The following is an 18866-nucleotide window of genomic DNA, read 5'->3' on the forward strand; positions in this document are numbered from 1 at the left end:
TCCTTCATTCTTATGCATGAATGTTTGATTTATCTCCATCCAATATTGTTTAGACCTTTTCCATTATCCTGAGGTGGCTTTTGAAACTGCTGAGCGTTTCTGCAATCATCTCCCTCTGTGAACCCTGAACATAAAAGCCACAGAAAATTGGTACATTTAATTTTCATTCAAATCTGTACAGGTAAGTTTTCCCGAACAGGTCAAACAACAGCTTCAGGGAGATTGAGGTGCTTTTAATTTGGTGGGTGGGGAGCAGATCTAGTAAGAAATTATTAGGATTAAATCCCCCTCCAGTGACATGGTCTGAATTCCACCCACCCACACACTGCTGTGTCTTTTAAAATGAAGAATATAAGTAAACTGGTCAGTACTTCTTGTCATCTGACCATGTGAGACGCAAGAGGCTTGAAGAATCACAATATCATGGAGCGCAGGAGTGACTCAAATATTACCTAGATCAGCAATTTGCCGGAAGCCAAGGTCCTGCGAGCACATACGAAAGGCACACCCAACATACACTGGAAACAAATGGAAGGTGTGAAGTCAGGTCATAAACACCCACTCCCTTGCCCACACCCAAGCCTACAGGACCAGGGAAAAGGGTGTAGGGGAAATGTAGGCTCATGTACTGTGCAAGCACACACCCCAAGTCCCAGCTGAAAAAAAGGATCGGGGTCGGGGGAAAGCTACACACACCCTGTAAAACAGCCGAAACGGGTGGGCGAAAGTGCATATGAAGGGGAGTGTGGCAAAGGGGAAGCAAATCTCCGCCCAGAATAATGACTAAGGAAACAGGTGTGGGAAATGTATTTATGCACGTGCAGCGTCCAGAGGGTTGGCAGCACTCATGCCCTGGCCCCTGCCAAATACTGTGCCAAATTCTCCCACCCATATGCCACATCTGAGCCAAGAATACTGCCCACAACATTCACACGCCTATGATAGCATGCATATAGACTGAGTGCAGACAACACACCGTTTTTCCTTAGCTTGCAATTGCAATTGCTTTTGCTTTTCCTGAATAGTGGGGATCTAACTGGAGCATATGGCTCCTGATGTCTATGACTCCTATAATATCTGTTCTTTGGCCATGTTGGCTGGGCCTGATGGAAATCTGAGTCCAACAACGTAGGGAGGGCCTTCCCAACTCCTCCTATACACACTAGCCATCATGGGAGTGGTAGTTCAAAACATCTGGAAGGCAACAGGTTAGGGAAGGCTTCACTAGGCTGTCCCTAAGGCTGTCCCCCAAGGTATCTACCCTATTTTGATCTTTACTATTGCATTTCTTGCATTCAGTTTTACAGTTTTTGTAAATCGCTTCGAGAATCTTGCCAATCTGCACATATCTTCATAGCATAGGCACAACTACAGTGGCTGGTTAAAATGTTGGCAACCTTAGCAGCATGCCACAAAGCTGAATCCTGCACATGGTAGTGGAGGAATACAACCAGCTCTGAGGAGCCAGACTATGCAGGCTTTTCACATAGCTTCCCTCAAGGCCAAATGATTCTGCCTGTAGGCCTCATTGTTTGATGACAGCAAAGCCATCAAATGTCAAAAACCGCACACCCCAACTTCTGATTTTCTAAATCTATCCCCTCCCCACCTCTGTTTAACAGCCTGGGGCTTCCTGCTCCTGCTAGTTCAGATGTCTTATTAGCCTGTCTGCCCCACTCCCTGCTCCTGCGCCCTCCCCGGTTCTTGGGAGAGGCCCTGCTTCCCAGTCAGTTTCCTGCCCCCCCCACCTCTCTTTCCTGCCCCACCTCCTGTGTGTGAATGACCAGAGGCACGGGAAATCCGTGCGCAGTCATCGCTGGACTTAAGTCACACACAGCACACTCAGGAACGCCAGAGCTGAGAGTGGCCACCATACCCCAGTGGAAGATGCAGCCTGGCCTGCTGGATGCGTGAGAGTGGGTGACAGTGGGAGACTGCAGCACCTGGGGACACTCTGTGGAACAGGTAAACATGCAGCAAAGCTACAGAACTCAAAACTGGGGAAGGACATTAAACAGGTGGGAAAATGTGTGCTGAACCCATTTCCTCCTCTGCCCATTGAATCTCATGCAAAGAGAACCCAAAGAGATCTGTCTTTGGACTTCTTATGCCCAAAACTTCCTCTCAGGGAACCCAGGACTCCTGGCTCCTTGCTTCTGATTTACCTGCTTGATAGATTCTATTTCAGAATATAAAGTGTTCAGGCCTTCCTGCCTTCTCTTTCTTACTGCCTCTAGAAAGCTCCTGATAGCATGGAGAAAGGACACAGAACTTAAGATGCTTCGGTTCTCTGCGAGATGTGCAAGTTTACAGTCCGCTCCGGCCCTAACATTAGGCAGGGTGAAGCATTCTGATTGGAGGGGCAGATTTAGATGTACCTTTATAAAGCAGCAGATGTTGGATTATTTGTTGGATAGATGGGGTGGGAGTAGAGGAGTGGAACACCATTTAGGTTTTTCCCCCCAGGCACCAAAGAAGAGTTTGTGTTGTCCTTGGTTACAGTTAGAGGTGAAGAGAGCCAGAACTCATGGGTTTTCTTATGGGGAGGCGAAAAGAAGTCAGACACCAGAATTCTAAAAAGTTAAAGAATTAGTACTCAGTATTTTGGAGAGGAACCTACTGATTACGATGGCAGAGCAGGAGGTAGGGTGGGAATGGGCTATGGGCTGATGTGTTTATTGCTTTCCTTCATTGTGTCCCATCTCCTAACAACCCAGTAGCTTAGGGGGTACCTTTATGAGGTGTGGCTTCAAGCTTATCCTAACCCCCTCAACTCATTTTTTCTGCTTTTCCTGTTGACGTAACTGTTTGATTCAGGGCGTCTGACTCACCCCTCGTGGCCAGAGTGGAAGTACAGGCCTGGTGCCTCTGCTGCCACTTTGATCTGGATTTGAACTCCACCAGGCAGCTCTCCCCATGAAGCAAAGTGAGCAGTGTGTGTTCTCTGGGAAATTAATCTAGATCTCTCATAGGGTTTAGGCAAGGAGAGTGCCTGGTGTGAAAGAGGAGTGCAAGGCACCAGGACTGAGCTGAGTGTTGTCTGTGCAAATATACATGGATTTTATATATGGACTTTATTCATTAGTTTGCTTCTTCTGTATGTTATATTCACAGCATCTTACAGTGCCATGAGAAAACAGCCAATCAAAAGCATAACATTAAAATAAAAGAAAATTATACAGTTTGATTGCATCTTAAGTGCATTTAACTTGCACAATTTCAAGCATATACAATTGAAGGCCACTAGCTGAAATCCCTCAAATTAAATGCAAGCAAGGTGGAAATCTTAAAACCTCTTTTTATACTGGGAAAACTCAATGCAAAAATAGCTTTTAAAGCTCTCCGCCTTCCTTGGGAAGCAAGGTCCTCTCTGCTTGCCTGCTCCCCACCTTCTGCCTCAGCTGACATGAACTATAGGGCTGTTAATGTGGCAGTGGCCCCCCCCAAGCAGCGGCGGAGCATATGCCTGCACTGCCCAGGGTGGGCGCGCTCCCGAGGGGGGCGTGGCATGGAGGGTGCCCTCCCAGGTGCGGAATAGCCGCTCGGGTGCCCAGAGCGGCGCATGTGCCATGCAGCCGGGGTGGAGTGAGCCTCCCATGGCAGACATTCGGCGCGCCACCCACCCGCGACTCCCAAGCCACCCCAAGCTGTCAAAACGAAGGGGGAATGGGGGAGTGCTGGTGGCAAAGCGGCGCAGCTCCCCCCTTACCTGATGGCTCGGGGTAGGCTTGGGAATTGCAGGCAGGTGGCGCGCCGAATGTCACCCTCCTCAGTGAGGGCACCCAGGGCTGTCCACCCCCACCACTCCCCCCTTCCTATGCCCCTGGCCCCAAGGTTCAGATTACACCCTTATATAATTTTAGGCTAACCGTGTTTAAATTTTGGCTGCTCTAAAACTGTTCCCTGTTCCCTTAGGCTCTCTCTCCTCAAAAATAGTTCAGTTGGTAGAGCATGAGACTTTTAATCCCAGGGTTTTGGGTTTGCGCCCAACATTGGGCAAAACATTCCTGTATTGCAGGGGGTTGGACTAGATGACCCTTGTGTTCCCTTCCAACGCTACAATTCTAGGACTCTACAATATGGTCTGGCAGGCCTTAGTGATATCCAGGGAGCAAGTTAAAACAAGGCTTGGTGTGGCCAGGTAAGAGAAAGGTAGAGAAGGAGGAAGTCTGTGGCACAGGATACCACCAAGCTTGTTGCTCAAACCAAAGAACCAACCAGACTGGAAGCTTTTATAGGTGTTGGACCTTATCACGTGATGTGCTCTGGCCAGTTGAAATTCCATATTGCAGATCACTGATGATCCATGCTGTCATCTCCTCCTTTGGCTCAGTGGTGGTGCATAGAAATTTTGTTTTCCTCTCCCCCAGATTCAGGGCACTTGGAAATAAAGCCTAGAAGAAGCATGCTGTTTGGGGTTGTCTCTGTGTTTTTAAAGAAAATACAATCAATTAAAGCTGAAATGTTCAGATGTTTCTTGTAACAAATGTTGTAGATGGACAGGATGCACGGGTCTGCTTATTTTATGCCTTTCTCTCTCCCCCCCCCCCCTGCATATTCACCTGTCAAAGGCTCTAGGTCCCTGTGACCATGTTCTCGGATGAGCGGAAAGACGGGAACCCCCGCTTTGGGAAGCTTCACTTTCCTGTTGGCCTTTGGATCAACTCCCCAAAGAAACATTTTGCCAAGCTGGGACGCAGGTGGCCTAGTGTGGGGTCTGTCAAGTAAGTGACTGCCTTGTGGGGCCCAGCTAGACTGTTAACGGACCTTGTTGTTTTGCTCCCCTGTCCCTGTCCCCCTCTCTTTAGGGTTTATTCAGTTAAGATTTCTTTGTATTTTTGCAAACCTTAAAGATTCCACAAGCCTGCTGATGCCTCCTCCTCCAACACGGATGGTGCCATTTTGGCTACATATGAATAGGTACTCAGAGAATGAGTTCACTGTTAGTACATAGGCCATTCTGTTGTCGGTCTGCCTAAAACACTTACTCATTCAGGCAAAAGAGGCACCATGAAATAGTGCAACTGTTAAGAAGATTCACAGCCCTGGGACTGGTCCATCCATGATAAATCACCTCTCAGGAATTACAGAGAAGAAAACTATAGCAGGGTGGTCTGTGTATGTGGACTTCCGTGCCTTTCCGACATCACACCATTCCGGTCCTCACATCTATTTGCATAATTGCAATCCTTAGCAGTAATTGGCAATGAGCAGCTGTGCATTCCATGCTACCACTGGCTCTCACCTCAGACTAAGTTGTGTACTGTAGCCTTTGCCTGGTTATGCAGCATTCAGGGAAGCATCATGTGCTCTGAACCACCACTATGCGGTGGGGTGCCAGGGCTACGTTACAGGAGGGTGGGGAATTAATTCAAAGTTAATCCATTCAGAAATCATATGGAATATTTTAGTAGGCAAAGCACACAGCAGAACACAAACGTGTGATCGGTGCTAATGAAATGGGGACTGCAATGAACGAACATTCTCCGGGGCATGGGGTAAAATGAGCAAAACAGACAAAAACTAATTTGCAATCAGAATTGAACAAGAACTTCTCATAACTTTTTTACTCAGAAGTGAAGAAAAGTATTGCTAGGCTTGCCTTACGTCAGAAAAATTCCTGACATGTCCTGATTTTCAGGTGTAAAAGTGCCATCGGGGGAATTTTGCCGAATCGTATGTATGGCAGGAGTGGAAATAGCTCAAAAAGCTTAAAATCAATTTTGGTGGGTTTCTAAAAAAAAAGCTCAACAAGTTTGCAGGTGTCAGGAATGTAACTTTTTGAAATATGGCAACCCTAAGTATTGCTAAACTGTCCCCCTTCACCTTTGTTTTGGCACCAGTCATTTCCTGATCCTGGTAGCAGCAGTGATCACACTTCCAGGAACTTCAGCTGCTGGTGGTCACCATTTTCTTTTAACCCACCAAACTCCAGAGTGAGGGCAAGAAGAATTGCCCTCACTTTTATTTGGCTTCATGATGACAACTAATATATGATGTCATCATGAAGCTGGTGAATATATGGGGGGGGAGGAGGCATGTACCAGCAACCTGGAGTACTAAGCCTCTAGTAGGTTTGCCCTATACTTGGCTCCTTTTTGCCAAATTACTGAAATGTTCCTTCCTAGCCTTGCAGTGACACAGTTGGGGAGGGCATTTGGGCCCATCACTATTTATGATTCTGCTTGATCGGGTCACATCATAATTTAACTCACCTTATCCCTGTGAAACTTTCCTGCCGTCCTCCAAGGCTACCTGTCCATAAAATTTCTGACTATATGCCAGAGAGATGGTGACTTGTTTAAGGGGAGAGATGGCTTTGCTGGAAACCAAGGGGGTGGAGGGGAGAATGCTCTTGTACTTGGGGCGGGCTTCAGGGTTTCTCATAGGTGTCTTAGTGGCTACTGTAAGAACAGGATGCTGAACTTGAAGACCCATTGGCTTGATCCAGCAGGCTCTTCTTATATTCTTATGACTTGCCCAACAAGCTTTGAGGCAGAGCAAGTTTGTTATGGTACATCTCCCACCTCTGAACCCAGCAGCTTGGCTGCTGCATCATCCTGTCATTGTGGTGCCACCCTTGCTGTCTCTTTGAGTCTGTCTACCCTCCTCACAGATCGACATCCTCGGATACAGCCAGCCGTGGAAGTGAGCCTGTGGAGATGCGCCCGGCCACCAAGAATAAGGCCAGTCGACACAAGAGGATTTCAGCGCTCTTCCAGCGGGGTGGGACCGGCGTGCCCACCAGCGGAGGAAGAGGTCGCTGGGCCAGTGAGAAGAAACTGGCCGATCTCATTGATCCACTGCCCGAAGATCGAGTTGAGCCCCCGTCGCAGGGAGAAGTGCCAGGGATCCTGAAAATCTACGGAGGCGACATCTCCACAGGTGCCAACTACAAGAGTGTGCTGGCCACAGCACGCTCCACTGCCCGGCAGCTGGTGCAGGAAGCGCTTGAGCGCTACGGCGTGGCGCAGGCCAATGCCGAAGATGCGTATGTCTTATGTGACGTGGTTGGCAACGTCCATGGCACAGATGGCTCCTGGCAGGCCCAGTATCTCCGTGCAGTAGGCGATTCTGAACGCCCGCTCGTGCTGCAGGATGTGTGGAAACCCAAGACCGGCTGCACACGCCGTTTTGAGATCCGCCGACGATGTGATGTGGAGAGGATGGCAGAAGGCGAAGATGGCGATGGGTCTGGTATGTGCGGGGTTGTTGGTAGTGGGTGAGGCTTCCAGGGAACTGTCAATAGATGCTCTTCTGGGTCCTAGGTCTCAATTCTGCTCTAGGGTTTCATGGTGTTTTCAAGTTCTTTAGAAGCTTGGCTTTCATTCATTTCATTTACCATCCAGTTAGGTTTCTAGAACTTATGATTTGTCAGGAAGAGATCAAAAAGCTTTGCTGCTGCAAAGAGGCTAATCAACTTCATTGTCAAGTGCTTAATTAGCATGTGGAATTTGTTTTGCCACAATATGATGTGGCGATGGTCTTTAATTTAGTTGGCTTCTAAAAAGGTTGAGGCCAATGCATGGAGGAAAGATTGATTAATGGCCATTAGTGCTGAGAGCTGTATATTCAAGGGCAGTATACCTCTCTTAGTACCAGATACTGGGGGCTAAGTAACAGTGCTCTCTCTCTCTTTAAGTTTTATTTATGATTTTCCAATAAACAAACATACATTGCATACATTGGATTCCTAAGTACTCACACATTACATTTTTTACAAGAACAATTTTATTTATATTGGAATGTGGGCACACAGGCAGCTGCAAGGAGAAACCGAATTCCAGGGGTTACAGACTAATGTAGTCCCCTTTCACACATTCCATACATGTAAATGGAGCAAAAGTCCTTAACTAATTGAATAGGAGAAAGAATTCCAGCTCCTTGTATACAAATATATCAAAGGGGAAGTGTGAGAAAATTATTTCCCCCCAAAACTGCTTGGATATTTCCCAGTACTCCTTCCCTTCCATGGGCCCCCAACTTGGGAGAATTTTCAAAATATATAGGTTAGGTTGTTACCTGGACTGTGGAATGAAAACATAGTCCTGTGACTACCAGCAGCTATAGGTACGGGTATTGTTTTTATTTTGCATGACTGTTCACATAGATTAGATTTGTCTGTCTGCCTTCTCTCCCTGCCTCTTGTAGGTATCTCCCAGGCCCGTCGGCAGCAATCTCGCCGTTCTCGGGCCGCCTCAGGAGGCCATGTGGCCCCCAAAGAGAGGGCGGACAACCTTTCCCTCCGTCGCAGCATCAGCGAGATGAATCTCAGCACAAAACGCCGCAGGGACCGCAAAGGAGTGCTGAGCATGGCGGTTGGGGAACCACAGGAAGCGGCCGAGGAGTCACGACTGAAGGCAGCGGAGGGGGCCGAGGGCACATCGGCTCCTCCAGCATCTGAAGCAGAGGCCATGGATGTGGCCAACTTGGAGCAGCTCTCCCAGTGCCTCATACAACCACCAACAGAGCACCCCTATTTCCTACAGTTGTTGGGCTACAATGAAAAGCAGGTAGGTCCACTTTCCTGCCTGGAAAATTGAGGCAGTTCTAATCTTTTCCAACTCTATGGTTTTGATGAAGCTGAGTGACTGTGGGATTCAGGGTCCTTCAGGTTCCATGTCAACATAGAGTTGGAAAATACTAGAAACTTCTGCTGAAGGAAGGTTGGTTGTCCTCACCCCCACCCCTATCAGCCACTCTTGCCCTCTCTATTATTCTATATTGTCAGGAAAAGAGAGCAGAATTAAATAAAGAGGGATCTGCCTAGGGGTAGGGGAGAAATTCAATCCACTTTGGATCTGATTGCAGACTTAACAGATTCACACTTTCTGAAACCACATGTAAACTGAAACACAGCTGTCCTTCAAAATTTGCACTTGTCTGAATTTTGTGATGCAGTTCTTTAGCCAAATAATGTGTACAGGCATGTGTCTATAAAGGGAAAGTATTAAAAAAGCATGTATTAGTAAAAAATTAATAAAAATAAAAATGCATTATATTTGGCAAAAATTCTGGTGAAATTGTGTATCTCATGGGAAATTGCGTATGGAAATTGTGCATATAAGGAGAAACGTGCACTCAAATGTTGACAATTTTTGTGAAGGTTTTTTTAAAAAATCACAAACTATTGCAGAAATGTGTAGAGCTGAACTTAAGAATGCAAAAAAGAAAGAAAGAAAAGAAACTGGGATAAACTGAAATTGACAGACGTGTCCACCTGGAGGCCTGTGGAGCAAACAGGAATGAATGACCCAAGCAGGACACTTCAGTGTCAGGCCACAGGGAAAGGCAAACAGGTGTAACCCAAGCCTGAGTGAAGTTAAGATGATCCACTGAATTTCTTCAAGCTTAGTTCAGGCAACTTCTTAGAAGAAAGGGAGCAAGATTTCCCGTACATTTACGTGGGGGTGGGTGGGAAGCCTTCTTCTTCCTTGTGAGCCACAGCTGAGCCACCAGTATAAAAACCTCTTTTGTGGTGACTTAGGGCTCATCCTCACTTCCTTTTCAGCTGAATTTACCAATTTACCGCTGAATTGGAGCAAACAGCAAGTGGGTTTTCCTCGGATTCAGTGGTAAAATGCAGGTTTTTCTGGGGAAACCTGCTCAGGCACAGACCTGGAAATCCCAGACCTGTGTTTAAAAGGAAGTGTGAATGAGCCCACAGTGGATCTCTTACCTCTCCAAACCCTCATCTTTATTTGTTTCTGTTGCATCTGTTGCTCCATCCCTTTTGCCTCTGGCTCCACCCACCACTGGTATGGGCCCACCCCTAAGGAAGGGACTGAAAAGGTTTCCCACCCCTGGCCTAAAAGGTCAATGTTTTGACCAAGTGTCCCACTGGCCCAACACATGCACTTGGGGTAACTCAGGGCCACTAGCAGGAATAGCAACTGCTGTGACTGATGCTTTCTTCCTGTGTTGCTCTATTCCCTTCTCTCTCTTTCACCAACAGGAGTTTGTAATCCACGTGATGACACGCCGCCGACACATTTTCGGCCGCCCTGAGCGCTGCCCGGCTCCAGACCAATCCAACTATGTGGACACGTTCCTGAGCGCCCCAGACATCCTCCCGCGCCACTGCTGTGTTGTGTCTTCGGTGCCGCCCGCAGACCCCAGCCAGCCCCGGGGCTCAGCCATGGTGCGGCCCTTCCGGGGAGCGTTGATAACCCACAACGGTGCCCCACTCCATCGCCAGGTGGAGCTGGCTCCCGGAGACTTGCTGGGAATGGGGCAGCACTTCCTCTTCATGTACAAGGACCCGCGAGCTGCAGCTGGGCCGCCGGCCTGGCTGCCCAAGGCCTGGGTGTCCCCAGGGTTGGTGGGGGCCTTGGCGTGCCAGGCCTGCGGCCGTTCCCTGCAGGAGCGCCAGGAAGCTTTCCGGGCCTACCTCAAGAGCCGAGAACCTCAGCTACGCTACCGGCCCCAGGAGCAGGAGGCCCTCTTGGCTGAGATTGTGAGGCTGCAGGAGGCGCCAAACTGCAGGTTGGGCCCTGCCTTCCTCTTTGGGCTCTGCCTGGAACACGCCGCCCGGGAGCTGGAGCCAGGACACCTCCCCAGGTTGATAGCCAGAATCGCTCAGCTGGTCAAGGAGGCTGTTTGGGTAAGTGACTCGCAGTTTGGTTCATGACCTTTGCGCCTGCCTCTTTGACATCCTTCCCTTGTATTCCCTCCACCTCCATATCCAGTTCTGATGCCCTTTATGTAGGTCTGTGTATGTAGCTATTAAGATGCAGTTGATAATCAGGCATGGCATGGAAGGAATCCAGCATTTGGAGCATTTTCGCTTTCACTAAGAAACGGCGGTGGCAGCGAGAAGCTGGTTCTTATGGTTTGGGGTAAAAACATGGATCCTTCTGGCCCTTAAGCTCTCCCTGAAGGCAACTAAAGTAGTTCTAGCTAAGCAGAATTGGAGCTGGTATGAGAGAGCATGTAGGAAACACTGAGTTCCTAAGAGGAAGTTGTAAATGTAATGAAAGGAAATAGATTTTCCCCATCAGTTCCTTCAGTACCTGTTTTCCATGGACTTCTTTCAATTTGGCTTTCAGGCATGGAAAGGGCTCGAGGCTACTCTGTGTTGGGTTCCAAACCTCCATAATTCATTTTATTTTTTCATATCCTTCTTCCCAGGAGAAGATAAAAGAGATTGGAGATAGACAGCCGGAAAAGTAAGTAAGAGCTAAAGTATGTCTCATATTTGGCTTCCGGAAGGTGCTGTTCCGCATCTCGCAAGATGTTTGGGAGGTGCTATACTTAGCATCTGAGCAGTTGATCCTAGTTTTTATCAAACTGTTAAATTGTTTCCTAGGATGAATTCTTGAAGTTGCCACGTCTGAATGCAGTCCTCATGGACACATTCTGGTATTGGGGTTGGGGTTGATGCCAGGGACTTGGGGCTTTCACCATAAAGGTGCAGGGGTAGAGTTATGCCTCTACAGCAAACAGCACAATGGGCATTTTCAAAGTCTGTCCCCGAGGGAGCTACAGACTTTTCTAAGCTTCAGTTTGCTCTGCTTTATTTGATGTAGTGGTCTAGCAAATAAGTTACCGTACTTTTGACATAAAGAGACAAATATCAGTTAGGTGACTAGCAACTGAAGTTCCTTCCAGCCTTCTGCAGCTTTAACACTTCCCACTCTTGTATACGTTACTACCTGTTACTTCCCTGTTTAGGGAAGTTTTTAATATTTAATGTTGTATTCCTTTTAACACTTGATTGGAAGCCGCCCAGAGTGGCTGGGGAAACTCAGCCAGATGGGCGGGGTATAAATAAATTATATTATTATTATTATTATTATTATTATTATTATTATTATTATTATTATTATTATACCTCCCAATATATTTGCATGTGTCAGCTCCTTCCATCCACTTCTATGCAAAGACTTTAATTTTGGCCTTTGTGTGATAGATCGTTCTGCAAATACCATTTCAAAATCAATAGCATGATAACTTGATGGAGGAGGGGGCATAACTGATATGGGGTGGCAGGAAGAGGCAGATTTTCTGAAGGAGAATATCAGTACTATTTTCACCATTAAAACAAACAAACGGCACATGTATGCTCCACTTCTGGAGAGGAAGAAGCACACTATAATTGGGGACAAACTGCATTTTCTGTGTTGCAAAAAAGATAGTTCAGTCAAGGGTGCTGTGAAAATGCAACATCTCCATTGCGGTAGTTCAGTTGTGGGAAGGCAATTTGTACTCATTGCAGAAATGAGTAACAACTGTAATGCATCCAGAAAGGTCCATAGATAAGTCCTCCTTGATAATATAGCCAGCACAATAGCGACATTGCAAATGTGGAAGGCAAATCCACAAGTAATGAAGACCTAAGTCCCTTGGAAGCAAAGTTCACATATGTCAAGAAATCCTGAACTCAGTGTGAACTCTGAAAATTTGTGGAATGGATTGAATTCCAAGTAGTCAGCCCAGCTGTTGTTTTAATGCCCCAGCCAAGAGTCAGCTGCCTCTGGGCAGCAGGTGAGAGCACCCTCCTGTCATTCGGCAGTGTGCTAATCCCCCTTGCGCTGTCTGATCCCTGCAGCCAGCAGGACAAAGGAGAATTGGGAAATCTCAGCATCGAGGAAGTGGCTGCTGACTTGCGCCCCCTGATGCTCTGGATGGCCAACGCGATGGAGCTGCTCAGCCTCGTGCAGAAAAGAGTCCTGGACATTGAGAAGGACCTGGACTTGGAGGGTGAGCCAAGAATCCTGAACATTCCCTGGGGTCAGAGGAGAGTGGAAGGGTAGCTGTTGGTTCTCTAGGACATACATCAGAACAGAGGGCCAAGAAGAGACAGATAAAGGAAGATCCTGAGGGTCAGAACTTGATGGCTGAGAGCTGTTTGGGTTTTCCAGAAAGGGGAAGGGTTCAAATAGCAAGGGAGCTTATGCTTTCTGTGGGTGCCTCCAGACGGTCAGTATTTTACAGGAGAGATTCAAGCACATAACAGAAAATCCAGTTCAGATGGACTGAAGCACTCTTGTCGTGCTAGCATAAGGAATGCACATTGAACAAATTTTTCACAGTTATTAAAGTGACAGGGAAATGCATTAAAAAGTATCAGGAGGAACAAATAATCACTGGGAACACGTGGAAACACCCCACAAACAAATCAGGATGGATGCTCATTGTCACAAAATCTCCCCACAAACCAACCAAAAGACAGGACATAACCCAACCTCTGCATAAGCTTTGTGGTGGAGCCTTATGTGAGGGACATATCACAGAACTCTCAAGACACTCTACACACTGTTACCAGATGAATAATGCATTATGCCAGTTTACCAAGGCCTCCCCCAGAGAATCCTGGGAATTACAGTTTGAGGAGGATGCTGAGAAAGCTGCAGTAAAGATGCACTACAGCGCTACAGTTCCCATTGGGGAGCAAATGAGTCGGCAACCAGTTTGCTTTCCTGTGATGTAGCTACACCCTGAGACTCGCTCTCTTCCCCCATCTCTGCAGGAGCTTCCCACAATGCATTGCTCTCCAGTGACCTGGAGACGTGTGATGAGGCAATGGCGGTCTTGGACGAAGTCATCATGTCCACATTTCAGCAGTCTGTGTACTACCTCACTAAGGTGGGTGAGCAAACTCTTGACGGTAAAGCCCCCCCCCGCCTCCCCTTCTCTTCCCACCCACCCTTTGTAGTAGCCTGTGTTTCTCATCCCTTTCCTCACCCAGCAGACTCTCTACTCGGCTCTTCCTGCCTTGCTAGACAGTAACCCCTTCACGGCCACAGCTGACCTGTCCCACGTGCCGGAGCTCAGCAGCATGCCAGAAGGAATCCAGGGGACCCTGGCCATCTACCAGGCCACGCTCGAGTTGACCCGTGACTGTGACCTGCACCCTGACCTTGTCTCGCAGACCTTTGGATATCTCTTTTTCTTCTCCAATGCCTCGCTCTTTAACACTCTCATGGAGAGAGGTGAGCCTAGAATGAGCTCCTGGCTTCTCAGGGTGGGAACTAGAAGAAAGGCTCAATAGCCCGTTTTGTGAATGAGCAGGGCACTAGAGGATGCCCTCCCATTGCTCCCATTTGCACGGGTCCTGCTTGTGGGTTTACTATGGGCGTCTGGTTGGCCACTGTGAGAAAAGGATGCTGGACTAGACGGGTCTGTTGGTCTGAGCCAGCAGGCTCATCTTGTGCCTTAATGCCGCCTAGCCTCACATTGTCTCACAGCTTCCCTGCACATAGCTCAGGATGAATGCACTGTGAAACAGGTTGCATGAAAGCGATTCTTGAGTGTGTGGAGGAGCCAAACAGAATAATAGTGATAGTGTGCGACAGACTAGGACCCTGGGTCTTCTGAGAATCAAGAACAATCCTGTGAGACACAGGGTGTGTGTGGATCAAGGCAGTGAGTTATAATACATGCTAGATCTGAGAATGTTTTCACAGTGAGGCATAAATCACTTGTAAGTTACATTTTGAGAAAGCAAAGAAGTAGGAGAGACAGCTCTTTTATTTCTTTTTCTTTCTTTTTTTGAGTGAGCATTCCAAACAGGAGAGGTTTCACTATTCACATTGCAAAAATGCCCAGGGAGAATGCCTGAAACTTCTCTTCTAGTGAGAAGAACAAATCCCCTCACAACTCTCCCTCCTCCCTCTCCTGTTTCCTCCTATTTTCTGTCCTGGTCTCTGGTGGAAACAGGCTGTTTCCTGCCTGTCCCAGAGTTCAGGGCTGCCCCCAAGCAGGACAGGAAACAAGCAGGCTGGCTTGGGGCGGTGGCTCCCTCATTCAGCATTTGCAGAACAGAGGGGGATGGGCAGGGGGGGATCCCAAGACGGTTTGCCAAGGAAGGATCACCCAGGCTCTATGTTCTTAACATGCTTTCCCCTTTTTCCAGGCTATTCCCACCAGTCCTTATTCCAGTGGGCCAAGGCAGTGCAGATCCGAACCAACCTGGACCTGGTGCTGGACTGGCTACAAGGGGTGGGCCTGGGGGACATTGCAACTGAATTCTTCCGCAAGCTCAGCACCACGGCCAACTTACTGTGTGTGCCCAAAACCAGCTTGCTTCAGGTGATTGTTCCCCTTCTTGGGGCTTGAGGGTTAGGGTGGCAGCGGCTCAACTCTTGGGCATCAGAATCACACGCACACATACCACAAATACTAGGTGTCACCGTTTTTATCTGGGAACAGGTGGCTGAAGGCACAGAGGAGGGAAGCTTCATTTCTCCCCCTTTCCTCTTTTATGGCCTGTTTCTTTAAGATAAGAGTGTGCAGGAGAGACTATTAAAAATGAATAACTTTTTGAAGCACCCACCCTCCTTGCTTTGTGTAGGAATAAGGAAGCCTGATTTAATCGACCCAGGTGCAGGTTTCTGCAAGTTCACACCAGTGCAGGTTTTCCTGTTGGGCTCAGAAAACAGTACCTTGAGGTTCTCAGTTTCCCTTTAAAAAAAATTTCTAGTCCCTATGGAAATAGATGCAGTCATCTCAGAAGCATGACATTTGTACAAATGTGTTGGCTATGTTGCCAACCCTGCTGCTGATGCCTCCTTATATCTGACAGAGGTCAAATACTTCATGTAAAAAACCCACCCTTAACAACATGCAAATATACTAATTTGCATAAAATATGCAAGTTGCAGAATCCCACATATCTTGTTGCAGAATAGTAGTCATGTTTGTATGCGCCAATCTGGATTCATTGGCTCTGTAAGCGCCTTCCTACCCTGTATCTTCTTGGGGCAAACTCCGGTCTGGGATTGAGTTGGTTTACCACTGTCACAGGGGTAAAAGCTATAGGGTGGATGGTTGTGCCTTATAGCTAGGCATGGTGTCAATGAAGTGGCCTTTCTGTATCTTCCTGCTAACACTTGGAAAGCGTTTTGCCAATAAACTGCTTAGATCAATTTAATTAAAATCTCTTGACTGAAAAAGGGAAGGCTTTTCTCGTTAAGCAGCCAACATCTTGATTTTTCTTTAAAAATGTGTGTGCTTGTCAAAACTGCAGGTGGCAGCTGCCATCTTAGAAGAGACATCCTCCTGCCCAGTGCTGTTTTTCTAGAAAAAAAGGTGCCAGAACTCACCATGAACACCTCCCTCTTTCTCTTAGAATGGCTATGGTGCCCACCTGAGAGGTGCAGAACTGAGTTCTGGGAAGTTTCGGCTGAAAAAAAATCCTGCTCCTTCCCCTCCTACACATAGAAAGGCATGCTTCTCCTAAGATGGCGCCTGCTATGCAGCAAGGCTATACAAAGGAAGTTTGTTTCTTCTCCCAGGGCTATTTTTTCATTCATAAGGAAATGTTATTCTTTTAATATGTCAATTATCACATGATTTATCAAGTCTAGTTTCTGCCCCTATTAAGGTAAATGCTGCAGTTGGCATAGAGAAAGAGCTAGCCAAACATGGCAGCCGCTAAGGAAGAACGGGTGTTTCGTGGGTCTTTTTCTTCCAGGGTTTATTGCTAACCTCTCTTTTCCCTGCTGCACACAGACATCCTGGTCTCGCCTGAGAAATGACTATCCGGCACTGACCCCGGCTCAGCTCCAGCACGTGCTCACAAATTACCAGTTGGGACCTGGGCGAGTGTCTCCTGAATGCTGGAGCCCACCTGAAAAGGAAAGAGACGAGATTGCACATAGTAAGTCAAGGAGATGCTTTGTTTTTGACCCACACAGGGCTCAACTCTCACCACCTCTGGCAGGATTTCTGTGCCCTCATCAGGCAGAAATTCAGCAAGTGAAGTTTTCCCCATCATTGCATTAACTCCACGTTGGTGACCTGCCACATCCTACACCAAACGCCCATCCCCTGCTATCCCTCTTTCTGCCCTCAAAATGTGGAAATTGGAATGTGAAAGCATTTCACATCTCATGTTATTAGCAGTTTCTCCTATTGTCTCTTACCAGGAATGTATGAAGGCAGTGCTATTTTTGTTTGGACTGGTATCTGTGACAATCAGCACTGCTTTGTTTCTGCTGCAGTTCAGCTTCTGCCAAAAAAATATGTTTTTCATCTCTGTCTGTTATGGCCAAATTTAATGTCCTTAATTTTAATGACATAATTAATATACAATTCCACACCATTTCAGTGCAAAGGAAACACCAGGAAGCCCGGGGGAAGGGGGCACGTCATTAATTATGTATCATCTGCGGAGTAAAAAGACAAGAACAACAAATGCTTCTCACATTTGCTTGCCTCATTTCCACACCTGACCACAAACGGTCACACAAACTGCAGCAATTTCTGTCCCTACCTCTTATCCAGAGGGTGTGATCCATGCGTCATTTAGAGTAGAGCTACTGGTACAGTTGCCCAAGGAGCAGCTGGGAGCGGGGAGACGGGTGTGAGACAGACAGGGTGGGCCTCACATTTTTAAATCTACGCAGGGCACAGAAATTTCCAGCTAATCCTCTGGGTGCAGCAGCCTCGAGAGCAGCTTGAGCACACCTGTTGTTTTAGAAATGCCTTGTCTTCCCACAGGTGACATATTTGAGAGTTTCACAGACCACCCGCCCCTGATCCTTCCATGTGACGGTTTCCGCTTGCGCCTCTCAGAGCCCGTGTCAGATGACACCCTCCATCGCCAACTCACACGCCTGCGACGTTTCCTCTGGGAGCTGGAGCGCGAATCTCTTCCAGCCAACCAAAGGGCAGTGTACGGGCTGGATCCCAGCCAATGAGAAGCAGGGCACACACCACCATAATGATCAAATGGCTCCTGAACCCCTGGAAACCCTTACCAGTGGACAGACGGAAACCCCAAACTGATTTCGGAAGGGTGGAATCATCCAAACCAGTTATTGCTTGTCTGAATACAGGATTGTCCTGAAGGTCAAAGGTCATTGTGACATCTCAGGCTTTCAGTTGCAGCCTCGTACCCACTGCCGGAACCTGGCGGCAGACACTGATCTCAAGGACCAGAAGCCCGGAAACTTCTCTGAGAGATCAAAGCTTCTTCGAGAGATCAAAGCTTCTCCCTGACCCAAACTTCGCTGTTACTTTTTGGCCCTGTGAAAAGCATATATTGTTTATAGCAAAAGCTATGTAGTGCTTTTTCCTCCAATGCAATAAAATTATTAACTTGTGACAAAAACATTGGACAGATATTTTGATGTGATGGGAAGCTCCCATAAAAAAAGATCCAGTTGACATCCATCTGTCTCGGGAGACAATGGATGTATGCACAGTGACGTGTGCCTTGAACATGCATAAATGGGGAGTTGCACAGTGTTGCAGGACGGGAGGATATTAGGAGTGCAAGGAGGAGAGAGTCTTGGTTACAGGACTCCTTGTAGGCGTATATTTGTCTGGTTTTGATTGTGTGTGTGTGTCTGCATGTGAAACACTAGGTTGTAGGGAGTGGAAGAAGAGATGTTCTTTGGTGTCTTCTCCACACAGGCCTCGCTGTCTTTGGGACGTGCCTCTTTCCCATTGTCCCAGGCCACAAGTGCTATCTTTGTCGGTGGCGTCAGGTCCACGGCTGCTCCTGGAATTAATCTCTGAAATCTGAGCCTGGGAAAGACCTATGAGCTCACCCCGTCCACCCAGCCAGCCACCCACACCATATGCAGCTCCCAGCAAAGGAATCGTACCAGGGTCTGGTTTTGGAGTGATCTGAGGATATCACTGCCAAGGTGTAAGAATCCAGAGCCATTCACCTGAGACGCGGCAGTGGCCGGTGTGGAGAGAAGGGCAGGGGAAAGAGCAGCCAATTCAGCAGACATACATGGGGTGTTTCAGCTCTGAATCATGAGGCCTCTTTCCCTGTACTGTCCGACTGCCAAATGCAGCAATATTGGGAGACTGGCACACACATACAGCCCGGTCCTTGGGGAGGCTGGAGGGTATCGCTCAGGATGTGATACGCATAAAATCCTGAAAGGGCTGCAAGGGTTCTTAGA

General features: G+C 47.7%; 1 protein-coding gene and 1 long non-coding RNA gene across 6 annotated transcripts; one reads left to right on the top strand and one right to left on the bottom strand.

Moving 5' to 3' along the window:
* The first annotated feature begins 76 nt into the window (after positions 1-76).
* Positions 77-18058, top strand: RASIP1 (Ras interacting protein 1). Of its 3 annotated transcripts, none has more exons than XM_083409197.1 (12): positions 77-181; positions 4572-4724; positions 6617-7197; positions 8152-8513; positions 9956-10603; positions 11131-11168; positions 12551-12702; positions 13472-13587; positions 13691-13934; positions 14858-15033; positions 16456-16603; positions 17446-18058. In XM_083409197.1, exons 2-12 carry the CDS (start codon positions 4591-4593, stop codon positions 17643-17645), a joined length of 2799 nt encoding a protein of 932 aa, XP_083265323.1. In that variant the 5' UTR covers positions 77-181; positions 4572-4590; the 3' UTR covers positions 17646-18058. The 3 variants fall into 3 exon arrangements, with proteins under 3 accessions (XP_083265323.1, XP_083265322.1, XP_083265324.1); XM_083409196.1 differs by lacking the exon at positions 77-181 and adding an exon at positions 1185-1965; XM_083409198.1 differs by lacking the exon at positions 77-181 and adding an exon at positions 1185-1965 and having other exon boundaries at positions 13694-13934.
* Positions 453-5817, bottom strand: LOC310662371. 3 transcript variants are annotated; one of them, XR_014504270.1, is made up of 4 exons: positions 4989-5817; positions 4219-4424; positions 2166-2244; positions 459-518 (listed from the first exon to the last, which is right to left on the bottom strand). It is a non-coding gene; the product is annotated as an uncharacterized lncRNA (long non-coding RNA). The 3 variants fall into 3 exon arrangements; XR_014504271.1 differs by lacking the exon at positions 459-518 and adding an exon at positions 1111-1194; XR_014504269.1 differs by lacking the exon at positions 2166-2244 and having other exon boundaries at positions 453-518.
* Positions 18059-18866: the final 808 nt, after the last annotated feature.

This window comes from Podarcis tiliguerta (assembly GCF_965153285.1).
Source record: "Podarcis tiliguerta genome assembly, chromosome: 13".
Classification (NCBI taxonomy): Eukaryota; Metazoa; Chordata; class Lepidosauria; order Squamata; family Lacertidae; genus Podarcis; species Podarcis tiliguerta.

Bases quoted from the DNA above. Each gene is read 5' to 3' on its own strand.
- RASIP1 (XM_083409197.1), top strand. From the start codon at position 4,591: ATGTTCTCGGATGAGCGGAAAGACGGGAACCCCCGCTTTGGGAAGCTT. The intron at 11,169-12,550 runs GTAAGTAAGAGC...TGATCCCTGCAG, and splicing joins GGAGATAGACAGCCGGAAAA to CCAGCAGGACAAAGGAGAAT. The intron at 13,935-14,857 runs GTGAGCCTAGAA...CCCTTTTTCCAG, and splicing joins TAACACTCTCATGGAGAGAG to GCTATTCCCACCAGTCCTTA.